This window comes from Sminthopsis crassicaudata, chromosome 3, assembly GCF_048593235.1.
Source record: "Sminthopsis crassicaudata isolate SCR6 chromosome 3, ASM4859323v1, whole genome shotgun sequence".
NCBI lineage: Eukaryota > Metazoa > Chordata > Mammalia > Dasyuromorphia > Dasyuridae > Sminthopsis > Sminthopsis crassicaudata.
Window position 1 is genome coordinate 222,205,960 of NC_133619.1, and position 17,047 is coordinate 222,223,006.

General features: G+C 34.3%; 1 protein-coding gene across 1 annotated transcript in view; it reads right to left on the reverse strand.

Annotated features, from left to right (window-relative positions):
* Positions 1-17,047, reverse strand: part of CLCN4 (chloride voltage-gated channel 4) — a 100,529-nt gene that overhangs the window by 65,281 nt on the left and 18,201 nt on the right. Inside the window, exons 3-4 of the mRNA XM_074300021.1 lie at positions 6,350-6,504; positions 4,615-4,714 (exon numbers count right to left, since the gene is read on the reverse strand). Of these exons, the coding sequence (XP_074156122.1) occupies positions 4,615-4,714; positions 6,350-6,493 (244 nt within the window). The 5' untranslated portion in view covers positions 6,494-6,504. The remainder of the gene's footprint in view (positions 1-4,614; positions 4,715-6,349; positions 6,505-17,047) is intronic.

Here is a 17,047-nt window from a genome sequence, read left to right on the forward strand (position 1 = left end):
GGCAAAAGGCAGCTCCTGACTCTGTATGTGTGTGCACGTGTGCATATGCATATGTATGTGCATATATGTGCATACATATGTGTGTATGTATGGAAATATATGCATTTCACTACATGCATACATGCATATATATATGCAAAATGCAATATAATGTGCAAACAACTATGTACCAAAAAGGTCTATAAGGGAATAATTTGGAGATAGTCAAAAGAAGCAGCATTAGAATTCAGGGAAATTGGGAAAGATGGGTAACCTTTGTTGAAAGTGAGAATTTAGCAGCGACCTGAAAGAAGCTAATTTTGTCAATTTGATTTCATTATTCAGATGCTCTTTCCCTAATGTATTACAACATAATGTATAACAACATAGCTATACAAGCATCATCACGCTAATGAAGTTTTTCTGTTTCTATTATACCGGATGTTTCTGCTCACCTTTTCAACATTCGGTACCCTGAGCCACAATTTCACTGAAATTCCTTCCATACTCTATTGGAAAAGTACAATTATCAGCTCTTTTTGTAGCACAACAGTGACATCTAGTGGGTAGTTTCCTCACATCTTGCCTAGAATCATGAGGAAACCCATTCAAAAAGTAGGCTTGAATATAAATGCTGTTAGATTATGCCCATCCATCCAGAAGGAGGATAGGAGGGAAAAAAAAATCACTATTTTTCATTTTGTATAAAACATTTCCATCACATGTATTTTCCAATCCATAGTTAAGACCTAGATCTTCCAGATTTACTCTTTAAATCTTGTTGAAATGTTAGACTGACAAGAAAAAACAAAATTCCTTTTTATCAAAGAATTGGTATATAGAATGTGCCAAATAAAAAACTACTGGATAATGAAAAAATAAGTCTTCAGAGCTGTATGGTTGTACCTCTTGAAATACCAAAGTTTCAAAGGAATTAAGGTTATGGCATTTACAGATTGCAACATATTGAGAAAATTTGTGCAGGAGAGACAGCAAAAAAAAAAAAAAAAAAATCAGAGAAGAAGAAAGGAGGAGAAGAAAGAAAAGAAGGAGGAAAAAGAGGAAGAAAAGAAGGAGGTGGGGAGGGGGGAGAAAGGGGAGCAACATTTATCAAACATTATGCTAGATAAAGGGACTAGAAAGACAAATATAATCAGCTTCTGTTTTCAAGGACCTTAGAGTCTACAAGAGGAAGGAATAGCATATTTAAAATGAATAGTGAGTTAAATACAGTGATTGGGGGTGGGGATGGACAGAAACAAATGGGGGAGTCAGTTTTGTAGGAGATAACACTTGAGCTAGTTCTTTGTCTAGCATATTACACATTATCTAAAAAAAGCACATAGTAAAGTTTCCCAGTATCTAGCACAAATTTGATGAAATGCTTATTGGATGAAATCATAGATCCTAGCAGTTGCAAAATAAACCAGAGATTCAGAATCACATCAGGTTAGATTTTGGGAGAATCCAGAGTCGATTTTTTTAATTTCTAAAATTAAATCTCTCTCCTAGGCCAAGAAACATATTCTGCTATATTCTATAAATCTAGAAAACAAACAAGAATATATATGTGCATAGTTGTATATATATATACATTCTCATAGATACATAAAATCCAAATAAATTGATTCTTGCTTTATAGTACAACTCTCCATCAATTGCAACTCAAACTTCTTTGTTGTTTCTAGATAGTTGCATGCTGGAAGGTTGGCTGAAAAGGTCTTAAAATTCATATATCTAACTCTTTTTTTTTCCCATTGACTCTCATTTTATGATTGAGGTCCCATCTTGGCAACAGGGGTAGTAGACTACTGCACACTTAGGTCAATAAATATTTAAGTGCCTCTATGTGCCAACCATTGTACTAAGCACTAGGAATACAAAAAGAGGCAAGAAATGGTTTCTGTCCTCAAGGAGTGTATAATCTAATGAACGAGTCATAAGTATATACCTATATCACAAAATATATACATCATAATTTGGAGATAATCCCCAAGAAAGGAAATTAATATTGAGAAGGACCAGGAAAGACCTTACAGAAGGAGGGATTTAAACTGAGAAATAAAGAAAAATAAGGAAGTCAGGAATTAGAAATGAGGAGGGAAAGTTCCAGGTATGAAAGACAGATAATGAAAAGGTAGAAGATAGGAGTTTTATGTACAAGAAAGAACAAGAAGGTGGTCAATGTTACTGGATTGTGAGATCTATTGAGGGGAATAGATTAGAAGAATGCTGGAGGATTACAAAAGATTTGAAAAGCCAAATAGAGGATTTTCCATTGTATCCTAGAGATAAAGAATTCAATAAGCTGGAATTTATTAAATGGTAAGAAGGAGGTATGATATGATCAGACTTATGCTTTAAGGTCGCTTTCACAGTTAAATGTAAGATGGACTTTAATGGGATGAGGTAGAATGAGGGAATAGATCATAAGAAATGAATACATTGAGGCATTGGAACATTAGGATGTTTGAAAGATTATCAATATATAAATATATATATATAATATATAAATAAAATTAAAATATATAAATAAAGTTCCCCAGTATCAGGCTTCTTAAACATTTCTACTCACAACCTCTTTTTGCCTGAGAAATTTTTACATGTATATAACATGTATTATATATATACATATAACATGTATATATATGGGTATATAAAATAGATATACAAATAAAAAATTTATTGATCACAAATTATAATTCCCTAACTCCCACATTCAATTATGAGACCCCATAAGGTATTGGAAACCACAGTTCAAGAATCTGGGCCCCAGTATTAAAGACAGAATTTGGGAAGAAGAGAAAGACCATGAACTAATCACTTAACTCACTTAAAAATAATAGTTTCTTGGGCATTAACAGATTATAGCTCTAAGAATCTGGTTTGAACAATAAAATACAGACTGAATGAACCTCAAAGGGAAAAAAATTTACTAAGTGATTGTGGCAAAGGTAGAATCTTGAGCAATGGAGTTCAAGAAATATTTTAATTCCCTCATGACAACCAGTGAATCAGGAAGAGGTTCTAAATGAAAGTACAACTGGCACTATAAAAGGTGTCTGGGGAGGCAATGTCATCAGGAAGGAAGGAGGTCTCAGGGAATGTCAGAAAATGTAAAGAGTGAAATGAAAGCAAATTTGTTAACTATAGAGAAGGAAGTCAGAGAACATAATGGAGTGAAATGTAGGGATAAGATAAAGACGGAATAAGAGAGTAAAAAAGTAGCAATAAGAAACAGGTATTTGTCATTTATACAATGACAGCTAGGGGTTGAGAACTACTGGTGGGGAGAATAATAATATAAATGGCAGAACCACATCAACTGATGCTGAGTGAAATGAGCAGAACCAGAAGATCCCTGTACACTTCAATGCTGTATGAAGAGGTATTCTGATGGAAGTGGAAATCTTCAACATAAAGAAGATCCAAATCACTTCCAGCTGATCAATGATGGACAGAAACAACTACACCCAGAGAAGGAACACTGGGAAGCGAATGTAAATTGTTAGCACTACTGTCTATCTACCCAGGTTACTTATACCTTCGGAATCTAATACTTAATGTGCAACAAGAAAATGGTATTTACACACATATATTGTTATATTGTAACACATGTAAAATGTATGGGATTGCCTATCATGGGGGGGGGGGAGTGGAGGGAGGAGGGGAAAATTTGGAAAAATGAATACAAGGGATAATGTTATTAAAAATGCTCATGTATATATACTGTGGAAAAAAATTCTAAATTAAAAAAATATATAATAAAATAAAATAAAAATAAAAAAAAATAAATGGCAGAACCATGTCAAGGTGTTTCCTTAAGGGGATCTCCCTAACCTGATGAAAAAAACCTCTCAATCCTCAAAAAGAAAAAAAATTATATATCTATATATAGATATGCATATACATATATAGCCAATAGATTATCAAGATTTTGATAAGAAAGCAGATACTGAATCATAGTATCAAATAATTGGTTCACAGGACATTGCAATTACAAAATCTTGGATCACCTTTTACCATAGTTCTGTTCACTCTTTTGTTAAGACTTTCCCAGCTTGTTTTGAGCTATTAATTTTTCTTTCGAGTTTCTCATTAAAAGGCATAATTTTACTTTAAAAAAAATCTTGGATCATAGAGTAATCATCCATAGATCCATAAAACTGGAACTCAGATTGGTTTAGTGACTTCCTCATAGTTCCACTCAGAAGTTTGGCTAAGCAATCCTGTGAATGTTTAGACTCAGGATGTTTTATGTTCCTTCATAGGTCCATTATAATCAGTAAAAGGGGATCCTAAAAGCTATTATTTTGTCCATGATATTTCCCAAATCATATAACTTGTAGTATACACAAACAGGATGGGAGGTGGAAAAGTATACAACAAAATAATGACAATATTGGGGAAAGCTATGCATTAGCAAAAAAAAAAGCCTTACCAATATTATAGTTACACCTCTCTGAAACACTACTATTATGCTTACAAGTTATAAGTGAGAGCCATTGAATTCCTTCATTTTGTTATTTAATTAAACCCTCTTGGATGGAATCAAAGACATTCTCTTTTTCCTATGACAAATTCCATTTTATGTTATGTGTTTAATTATTTAATGATTAATCATCATTTACATACCTGCCAAAAGACCGATGAGAAGCATCACGACCCATCCTGACCAAGCATCCAACAAGCTTTTGATGAACTCCCATATGGATTCTCTGCTTTTGCTAGTTATCTGAAAACAAGGAAAAATTGTATGATATTTTGTTAATAGTTGCTGTGGGTATGCCCACAGAATGATTTTTTATTTCATAAAATAAGTGAGTGAAGTATACCAGGGATAGGACTAGACTTGTGATTTCACTGATTTACAGAACTCTTTCGTGAGAAAATTTCCTTTGCCAGAGCAAGTTGGCATCTTTTCAATTTATAGTTTCGGAGGTATCAAACCTGCAACTCACGGGCACATGGAGTCCATGGCACCTCTGAGTGTGTCCTGAGCCTGATTAAAATGTAGTTCCTCTTTGATTTTAATGTACTGATATAGTGATAAAAATAATAATAATATGGCAATAATATAATACATAATTATATAAATACTAATAAAATAAGTTAATAAAAATTAATTTTTAAAGAGAAAACAAATTTATAAAAATACATGATTTTCTAAATCAATATGGCCCATATGGATCTTTATATATGGTTTAGTGCCCAACCCATACCTCCACTTCTATTTCCCTAGAGCAAGGGCCACACCACCAATATATGTCAGAGGCAGGACTTAAACCCTGGCCTTCCTAGCTTAAAGGTTGGCCCTCTATCCACTATGCTTTGCACCCTACTTCCAAAGACCCAATTACAGTAAACTGTTACCCACCATGTTTAGGGAATGGAATTTCCTTTTTAATTAAATATTTTAGTTAGTGGAATTATTGGCAATATCATTGAACAGAGGAAAGAACTGGACTAGGGGTTAATAAAACTAATAAATGTATGTTTGTGTTTGTGATTCCCATTCCATATAATCATCCACCAATTACCCTGCAGCTGCTTCTATCAGGTCAATGAATGCTTTGAGTCTATATCTGGATGATAATCCACTTATTTTTAAAACTACTTCCATAGGATTATGCCGTCCTGCTTGGTAAGGTAATCAATATATATATTCAATATATAATCAATATATATATTATAATCAATAATCAATACATGGCCCATTATAGACAATGCTTGATAATCACTCCAACTATACATCTCTTTACCACTCTGCTCCACAGTCCTGTCTCCTCCTTTTCTATGTCTTTGTCTGGAAATAGTAATCAAATCAATACTACCATTGCTTTTACAAAGACTGTGTCAATTAACTCTCCTACAGCCTCACTCAGTATCCCCATAAATACCTAAACTAAAACATCCTTCCAAGGCCATCCCACTCTTATTTAAAATATCCCAAAAGTCTTAGTGCGGCTTTAAGCTTTAATAAATCAGATAAAGTAGTAACCAAATATACTAGGCAAACACAGGAATAAAAATTAAAAAGCAAGTATTTTGTTTTCATTTCTACAAATATAGTATACAATCTCCTATTACTGTAAGTGGTAAGGGAAATCTCTTATGGACTAAATATGTGGAGTTTTAAATCCAAAAAAGAGTCAGTTAAATCTCAAGGGAAGGTATTTATTAGAAAAATACAGCAACAGATGGAAAGTTTTAATACCTTAAAATTTCATTAAAACTTTTTAGAACTTGTATATAATGTCTCCTCCTGCTAAAGGATGTATTTGTATCCCCAGTAATAAGATGGTTTGCAAATAATTGGGACATAATAAATTTTCCATTCCTTCATTAATTCAGTGATTCACTTACATACCTTCCTATGTCTATCTGTGTCCCGTGATTTTTCCCTTAACCAGTCAATAGTGTGAAAGTCCTCATAGGTTCCAACATCAGGAAAAGGCTCATCGAGGAAATCCATCAGGTTACCAGACCCATTCATCTCTCCTGCATTAACCATATTAATAACACCTGGAAGAGAACAAGCATAGCTCTAAGCTTGATTTCTAGTCAGCTTGACTTCCCAGAAGAATAATACAGACCCACTATTTTTTCCTTCAAAGAAAAAATGATCATGGAACAGTTCCCAACTTCCCCATCATCACGTCTACAGTTAGAAGGAAAACTAATAACCTAGCACCAAGTCAATGGGTTTTCATAAAGACCATGGCAAAGAGTGAAGTAAATTAAAATTACAGAGGATGAACCACAGAAGTAGACAATTAAAGAGCTGAAATGTGGTTACAGAAATATTGAGTGTGGATTTTCTCAGTGCCTTTAAGTATTTCTGCATCAGAAAGAACAACCACTGACAGATTAAACTGCATTTTAATCAAATTGAAAAGTAACTACAATCAACATGGGGCTAGTCACCTTACAAGTCGTAAAGAGGTTACACTGATTGATTTATTGACCTACAGTGTAATGCAGCCACTTTAAAACTTTAAGAGCCCTTTTACAATTTGCAGTCTGAACCAAGTGCCAAGCCAAAAATCGTACCCATTTGTAGGCCCTTGGGGAAGTATCATATAGTCCAAGACAGTAGCCACCAGTGATATTAGAGGGAAAGAAAGAATAAAATAAGAATAATAAATAAAAATAAATAAGTTTTCATTTCTGCAAACATAATGTGCAATCTCCTATCATTATACAGTGTTAAGGGAAATCTCTGATGAACTGAAAAAGCAGAGTTTTAAATCCAGACAAGTCAGTTAACAAAAAAGGATAGCATTTATTAGAAAAGTATATCAACATATGGAAAAAGCATAAAGAATGAAAAAGAATTGGTATTTAGAGAAAAAAATAAATATTTCATGTTACTAAGATTTAACAGGTGTGTGGCCAGTTGGCTATTCCTTATAACCAAGACTAAAAGGCTTTCTTTGAAATACAGCCCGTGACTTTAATCTCCACTCTGAGGTTGTTTTGTTTTTTTTTAACTCTATTGTATTTTGTTGCTACAGTATACTATATAAATAAATCCCAAAAATAATTGATGGAAGAAAAGAAACTATTTTCAAAAACTAGAATGCAGTCCTTGAGAAGGCTGAGGATTCCATTTTGGCAGTGCTATGAAATAATGATTGGAGAAAAATAGTATTGAGACAGGTCTATCTGTGGGAAAGAGGAGAAAGCTAGTCTACACCAGGTCTTCTTCACCAGAGGTCCATGAACTATATGGTACAGTGGATAGAGTCAAGGATTCCAAGCCTGGAATTAAGTTTAAATGCAACCTCAATCTCTGGCTGCCTGCTTCAGTTTCCTCATCTGTAAAATGGGGAGAATAACAGACCTACTTCCCAGAGTTGTTATAAAAACCAAACGAGATAATAATTGCAAAAATACTTAGCACCATGCCTGGAACACAGTAGGCATTATATAAATGCTAGCTTTATCATAGCTATTATTATAAATTTTTAAAATATTTTGATAATTCAGTAAGTGATATCATTGGTTACCTTTGTAATCCTATGCATTTTATTTTCTACATTATTCCAAGAAGGCTGTGTGGGCCTCTGTGGCTAATTACACACACACAAAAAGGCTATGAACCTCTAGGCTTGAGGACTGAGAGAAAGGGAACGCTTTGGCAGAAATAAACAGGATATGCATTAGAATCAGTATTCAGAACAAAAGCCAATGGAAAGCAGAAAACAAAATGGACAACTCCATCTATACAAAGACTTCTTAAACTTTTTCCACTCATGATATCTTTTTACCCAAGAAAATTTTGCCAGGGTTATCCCTGAATATATAGGTACATAAAATATGTGACATATATTTTATAATATATATGTATGTATAACATATAAAAGACACAGTTATGTAAGTAAATCAAACATTTACTGATAATAAATAAAAAGAAATTTATTTTAAAACAATTCTTTGGTATACATATAATTTTACCATTTGTTAAAGACAAAAGCAAATTTGCATACTAATGAGATGGATATGCTTGTTTATTTTTTACACAAAGAATTAAATCTTGGTGGAATATTTGATACCTTTTACTGCTGCCAAATTTTTCACAACTCCCACATTCAGTTACATGACTCCCTGTGGTCCCCCAGTTTAAGAAGCCATTATGATATGATGCATACCAAATTTGAGTTGATGGAGAGAAGATTAAATGACAAGAAGCTAAAGTCACAAAGAAAAGTCTCATGCATACCAAAATATTAATACCCCCATAATTGCATAAGGAATAGATAGATTGTGGTAAACAAATGAAAAAATATTTATTAAATGCTTACTATGTACCAAGCACTTTAGTGGTACTCGGATGAAAACATCCTCTGTTTTGATAAATTCAGAGAAGCAGCATCAGACTTGAATAAACTCCAGAAATAAACAGAACTATGACAATAAAACACAAATTGACTACCACAATGTAAAGAAAAAGAGAAAAAAAAAAATGAAATGCTGTATAATTTTAACAGGCAAAGCTTGACCTCAGAAAGGCCTTAAGAAAATACACATCTTGCCTTCTTGACAAAAGTAGGGGACCATAGGGGACAGTTAGATAGCACAGTAGATAAAGCACCAGTCCTGAAGTCAGGAGGACCAGAGTTCAAATCTGACCTCAGACACTTAACACTTCCTAGCCTGTGATGCTGGACAAGTCATTTAACCCTAATTGCCTCAGCAAAAAAAAAAAAACAAAAAAAACAAAACAAAACAAAAAAACGTAGAGGGGATATTGTAACTACACTCATAAATAGTGAATGTGCTGGTTGAATTGCCTTTTCCCCTTTTTCTTATTAAAGTTTTGTTGCAAGAGATAGAATTCTTCAGGGAGAGATATTTTCAGAAGGGATAGAGTCAGAAATGACAGTGATATAAAAAAGATACCAATAAAATGTTTTAAAATATGCTCTTAAAGAAACTAAAACAATTAGGAAGTATACCAGAAAAGTATAGTATCTTGGTTTATGTTATAATGAACAAGAATGACCCATTTTCAAGTCCTAAATCTGATACACAGATTAGCAGTATGATTATGTGCATGCTGCTTATTGTCTCAGCATGTTAGCCAAGTAAGACTAAAAGTGATAGATGAGTTGTTGATTTTTATCAATAGAGGGGAGTTTCCATCTTGTGGTTGAGGAAGCCATATTGTTGTCATGACCTCATTTGGGGTTTTCTTAGCAGAGATACTGGAATCATTTTCTATTTCCTTCAGCAGTTCATTTTTGCAGATCAGGAAACTGAGGCAAACAGGGTTAAGTGATTTTCCCAGGATCCCACTGCTACTAAGTAACTGTGGTCACATCCAAACTCAGGTCTTCTTGACTCCAGGTCTGGTACCTTGTCCACTGTACCACCAAATAAAGCCATGGATCTGGATTAAAAAAAAATGTAAGGGCAGGGGAAAAGGAGAACCACTATATAATATGAACCAAAAGGAGGTAGCGATCAACTTCTTTCCAGTCTTGCACAGGATTCCAGGGAAGTCTAAAGTAAGCAATAAAGAGCAATAAGGTATTTATCTCCATCATGTCTTGAATATCTCCAAACTATAAGAGAAAAAAAAAAAAAGGAAAAGTGACCCAAAACCTTCAAAGCTCTATCTCATGACCAATGAAATTTTCCCATCCTGCCATCTGGATAAAATAGTCTCACTTCAAAATCATAGGTTAATCTCTAGTATTTCGTTGGCAATCCTCTCACATTGATGAGGAAGGGATAAGGAAATAGAAATCCTGTTTCAGGAAATCCCTACTAACTGAACTGGGAAAAATTTTCCCCCAGGAAAAAAAAAAAAAAAAAAAAAAAAGGTATTTAAAAGGGAGTACAATGTCTTTCATCATGGAGTCATAATTATTGTTGTGTGTCTACCCGATATGTGAGCATTTCAGCAGAAGGGGAGTGTGGCTAGCAGCCATCACAGAAGTGCAGTCTCTTTGTGGCTCTCTGGAATATATAACACATAAGAGACTTATTGTCATTATTCTTCCCACCTCCAATTCCACATCTCACAATGATCTGAAGAATTTAGGGAAATAAAAGTAGCTTCTCTCACAGAAAGGTTGTGGTCCTGTAATTTCTCATCATTAAAATGTTAATTATGAAGAAAAGAATTTACTGTACTCTATTAATAGTCTAAAATTTCAGATATCCTTAATCAATAAAATATGATCACTTGAAATATTAGCTATTTTTAAAAGTGGTCAAGTGGTTACAATAGCGATTATACTAAACCAAAGCTAAAAGGCAAATTATAATAAACATAATGAAATGTAATACATAATAGTTTTTTTTTTAAGTAAAAAACAAGACTATTCCTTGTTTCTAGTCAATGAAGAAAAGATTCCTAACCCACAAAGGTTAATTATTTTCCAGAAATCTCTTTTTTTCTTAACTTCCCATGAATTGGGTGAAGATTTGTTTAACATTTTATATCTGAATAACCAGAGACTCTGATTACTAAATACTAGAAAAACTAGATGCATCAACTGACATACTATTTTTTTAGTTTACTATAATCTACTATAATTGCTCCCATTTAAGTAAGTATACTTTAAATACAAATAACTACAGGCAGATATAATTTTATTTTGAAAAAATGTTCATCCATATCTCTTCTTTCTTTACCTTATAGAGTCAAAAAAAATGCACTGTATAATTGACATAGTTTGATTTTTTGAACCATTCTTTTTCAGGAGGTCAATGGGAAGGGAGAGTGAAGCAGTAATTAAAATGCCATATTAATTAAATATATTTAATTATTACATATATTTATATAAATGTAATTATTATATATAATTAAAGTGACAATTAAAGGGTCGAACAGCTAGTAAGTGTCTGAAGCTGGATCTGAACATAGATCCTAACTCCAGAGCTCCCGCTCTATGCACTGCACCACCTAGCTGCCCCTCATTGTTAAATTTTAATCTTTTTAAAAGTCAGCAAGATGTAAAAGGAAGACACTAGACAGAGCTTAAGAAAGCTGTGTTCAAATTCCAGGCCTGCCTGGTACTAATATGAAGCAAATCTCTTTGTTTCTCTGAGCCTCATTATATAAGAGCACTTATATGTTTTATGGTTTGCAAAGTTCTTTACATGTTATTTATGATATCCTCATCTACAGAGTGAAGATATAGATTACCTCAGAATTTTCCCACAATTATGGAAGTTCAAAAATGTGGGAAAAGATATCTGAAAAATGAAGGAATTGGAGAAACTCTGATATCTGGTACAAGGGGAAATAAGGAGAAAGCTATTTAGTATGGAGGGCAATTAGAAAAACTTTAAAGGACTTTAAGTCTATTTTCAAAACAAAAAAAAAATTGCCAAATGTGATAAGTAGATTTAATAATCAATTTCATGCATACATTTTGTAAGGAAAAATATAAACTAAAATGCAAATAATATAATATATATAACTAAGTGTCAGCATTCCCCCCATACAAGACTTATTCATTTCACACAGAAAACAGGGTTCTACAGAATAGTCTGGGAAATACCAGATAAGATGATCATCCATTCGTTATATAAAATCCTGTTAACACAGGCTCTCTCCTTGCGCTTTACTTAAAGTATCACAGAAAAGACTGCTATGGCATCAAAAGGCCACAAGAGGGTGGCGCGCAATGTCCAGGCTGCTGAATCTGTCTGTTTTCCAAGACATTGAGAGAGTGGGTGGGTTACAAGGATGCATGCAGTTGCAGTTAATTTTCCATATTAAAAAAAAAATTAGTTTTCCTGGTTCTCTAAATGGAGAAAAGAACAGAGGGTAAGAAGTTAATCAACTTCTTTGGAAATTTTGGGAATCCCACTTTATCCCCTGCACTATATTGGATTATTCTTTAATTAATTTCCTTGCTAAAATTCAATTCTATATCTTCATCCTTTTTCCCAGCATTTCCTTCTCTCTTTCTCTTTTTCTGCCTCTCTCTTTCTCTCTGTCTCTCTCCTCTCTCTCCCTCTGTCTGTCTGTCTATCTGTCTGTCTGTCTCTCTCACACACACACATACAACTATAAAATAACAAAAGAAATGTTCAACTTCATCCTGGCTTGGGGACCTATCAGCATGCTGGGGAGTGACCTTTGAAGCCGGCAGGTACAGCAGCAATTTGTGGTTTTACTTAAGTTCTGTGCCAATATACAGAGCAGTGACCTCAAACGGTTAAAAAAAAGAAAAGAAAAGAAAAGCACTCTAGCATGATTTTTTAAGGTTATCTGTATATCTTCTTTCTACTTATAGAGCCCTGGACATCCTAAAGCTGCTTTTGTTCAGTCTTACAAGCACCCAAACCTCCCAGATGGATCCACCCAAGACACTTCTCCCCAAACAATGCCTTCTTAGACAATGCCTTTCTTCCTACTCCAATATGATTGAAGATTAAAAAAGAATTTTTCACTAACCACAAAGCATACATTACATTTTGCACAGCTGATTTTTTTTTTTTTTGCACAAATGTGGTCAGTGACTAATTCCATTCAACAATAAGTCTTTACTTTGCACAAGATACTCTTCTAAATACAAACACAAAAACAAAATTGTCTTGCCCTCAAGGAGTTTCCATTCCATTAGGCTAGATTTTTTTTTTTTTTTTTTTTTTAAGAATAGGTCTCCCTATTCTACTGATCATCAGGCAGAGCTTTAACGTGCTCAGTTTCCAACTTCCCCTGGTTTGTTTCATCTTAGGGAATTTGCATGAGCTCAATATCTTAATACCGGACAGCATTTAATTGGAGAAAAAATAAAATATTAAATTACATTACATTTTGCACAGCTGATTTTTGCACAGATGTGGTCAGTGAGTAATTCAACAGGAAATCTCTACTTCGTGCAAGTTTTTCTTCTAAGTAAAAACACAAAAACAAAAAATTCCCAAGTTTAAGAGATCTTCCAGCTTCAGCTTCTTTGGTAGCTGAGATTATGGACCATGACATCTAGCCTAAATTTTAATACACTTGTATGTCCATTTGAACTCCAGTGATGGGTGCACTTGGCAGAGAATAAAATAAATGTAGAATGTGGTATGTTGGGGAAAGCCCTGGATAAAGACCAGAGACGTATCTACCTTATAGTTAATTTCCTGCTTCTCTAAAATAATAACTCTTACTTATTTTTCTCATCTGGTAAAATGATATAAAAGACATGGAGCTCTTTTAAAAGCAGAGTTTTATTATATTAATAAATCAATGGACTCTGAATATTTTATAAGATAAAATGTTCTATAGAAACATGACAGTGGAATGTATAACCACAATTGTAATTTTCTAACTCCTAACTTTCTAATGAGGCCATTTTCTTTCCAGTGACACTGAAGGTTTTAGAAGGTTTTGTAGTGTTCTGGGGCTCAGTGTCATCAATATAATGTCACCCAAAAAAAAGGAACATCTGGAGAATTTCATCATATGAAAGGGAATCCTGTCCTACTTAAACTTTACTTACAATATCATCCATCATGCTACATTTGAAAATCTTTCTCAGAAAACAGTTTGAAAAGTCATCTCTGTTGTAGAATCTACTGGGGAATCTTATATACTGTTGATACAGGAACAGAAAACACCCTAAAATGCATTTAATAAGGGGAAATAAAAATAATTTTTCCTAGAGTCTTGCAAATCTGTTCATGAGAGCTTCATGGAGGAAAAAGGAGAAAACACCCATATATATCAGTAAAACCAGATGCTACAAAATGTGATAATAAATTAATGATATTTTGGCTCAATTCTTCCCCAGCCCTCAGTTATAAATGGATGTGGCTTAAAACAAACTAAGACCTAGGAAAGATCTTAATTAGGAAAGGACTATGTCCTAGGTCATCACCAGTCTTGCCACTGGATCTCTCTTAAATCCACATCCCATGGTCCTCTTCAAGAATGAAGGATGAACTACAAAAACTAACAAAAAGCACCAAGTATAACAAAGAAAGAGCAATATTCAATAAAGAAGAGCAATAATTGATGGAAGACAATATCCAACAAAAGAACATGTTTAACACATATCAGATTGCTTGCAGCCTTAGAGGGAAGAAGTAGGGGAAGGAGGGAGAAAAATTTGGAACACAAAGACTTACAAAAATGAATGTTAAAAACTATTTTCATGTTTAACCTATATCAGACTGCTTGCTGTCTTGGAGAAGGGGAAGGAGATGAGAGAAGGAGAAAAATTTGAAACAGGTTTTGCAAAGGTGAATGTTGAAAACTATCTTTGCATATCTTTGGAAATATAAAATACTATTAAAAATTATCTTTACATATATTTGAGAAAATAAAAAAATATTGAGAAAAAAAGAACTGTTAGGCCTCAATAGTCCACATAGAAAAACACAATATATGAGTAAAAAGACAAGGTAAATTAAACATTTTCTAAAGGGAGGCCAATTTGATCTCAAAAACTGAGACTTGGTGGGATCAAATAAAAATATATGGAAAGACTAGATAAAAGGAGCAATCCAAAATCAATTGGATAATTTGCTATAATAATAATAATAATATAAGAATATTACATATATATCATACATATATATTACATATATATATCATAGAAGAATATATTCTTATAAGAATAATTTCTATAAGGAAATCAACAAATCTGAGTGGAAAAGCAAGGCACAGAACATTTGAGTGAAATTCAGTGGAAGGAGACACAACAATACTTTAGGAGAAAGATGACTTGGAAAGAGAAGAAATTCAGTTCAGCTATCACAAACCTGATACAGAAACATAATGGAGTGGTGATAGGGCACTTCAGCTATGCTCGAGTTCTGACTGTTTAAAGCAGAGAAGCTGACCTTATTCTGCTTTAAAGATAATTTCATTCTTTCAAAGCAGAGGAACTAACAAGGGAAAATTTTCAATTCTCAATCTCATTTTCACAAAAAAAGAGAAGTTGGTAGCTAAAGTAGAAAATATGGGAACCTAGGAAGGAAGAAACCATTGTTAAATAAGAGGTGGGGAGGGAGAGGAAGAAGAGGGAGAAGAAGAGGGAGGAGAGGGAAGAAAAGAGAGAGCCCAAAGTGCTTAAAAGAACTGGCAAATATGATTACTGAGCTACTACCAATACTCTTGTATAAGTTATAACAAAGAGATCCTGCAGGTCTTTAAATCAGCAAATATAATCCCAATTTTCAAAAAATGGAAGTCAAACTAATGAGTTTGATTTGACTCCTGGAAAAAAATCTAGAAAGGAAATCAATGATCCTTAAGAGTCACTGGGCTCTATCAAAAACAAGTCCAGTCAGACTATCCAGATTACCATTTTTGGCAAGGTCAACAGGTCAACTGATAAATGGAATGTCATAGGTCTAATATACCTGGATTTCAGCAAAACACCTGATAATGTTTTTAGTACTATCATTTTGAAAAATAGATAGACAGGGGTATACAGTTAGGTTGAATGACGGGACCCCAAAAAAATCCTTAAGAGGCTAAGGTCTACTTGGAAGAAAAATTCTAAAGGGGATTTATCTTTTATCTAATGTTATTCAACACCGGATGAATCAATAACTATGCTATTATTGAGGAAACAAATATAAAAGTCCCTCATTACAAGGAGCTTACATTCTAATAGAGGGAAACATTTAGGAAGCAGAAGCTAGAGAAAGGAGTTTTATTCTGGAAAATCACAGGGAGTACAAAAGGTGCCCCAGGTCCTTACCTGTCATGCTCATAGAACAAGAGGAAAAAGGAGGGGTTAGGAGTGGAAAAAATACAAGAACGGCAACAAGAAAATGGGTAAGATGCTCATTAAATCCATAGTTCTTGGTAGATGATTAAATGGGATAAGAAGCATGGCCTGGGGCTGGCTATATATATATATATATATATATATATATATATATAATATATATATAGAGAGAGAGAGAGAGAGAGAGAGAGAGAGAGAGAGAGAGAGAGAGAGAGACAGAGAGAGAGAGAGAGGAGAGACGAGAGAGAGACAGAGAGAGAAAGAGAGAGAGAGAGAGAGGAGAGACAGAGAGAGAGAGAGACAGAGAGAGAGAGACAGAGAGAAGAGAGAGACAGAGAGAGAGAGACAGAGAGACAGAGAGACAGAGAGACAGAGAGAGAGAGAGGAGAGAGACAGAGAGAGAGAGGAGACGAGAGAGACAGAGAGAGAGAGAGAGAGACAGAGAGAGAGACAGAGAGAGACAGAGAGACAGAGAGAGACAGAGAGAGAGAGAGACAGAGAGAGAGAGAGAGAGAGAGAGAGAGAGACAGAGAGAGAGAGAGAGAGAGAGAAGAGAGAGAGAGAGAGAGACAGAAGAGAGACAGAGAGAGAGAGACAGAGAGACAGAGAGAGAGAGAGAGAGACAGAGAGACAGAGAGAGAGAGAGACAGAGAGACAGAGAGAGAGAGAGACAGAGAGAGAGAGAGAGAGAGAGAGACAGAGAGAGAGGAGAGAGAGAGAGAGAGAGAAGAGACAGAGAGAGAGACAGAAGAGAGACAGAGAGAGAAAGAGAGAGAAAGAGAGAGAGAGAGAGACAGAGAGAGAGAGAGACAGAGGAGGAGAGAGAGAGACAGAGAGAGACAGAGAGACAGAGACAGAGAGAGACAGAG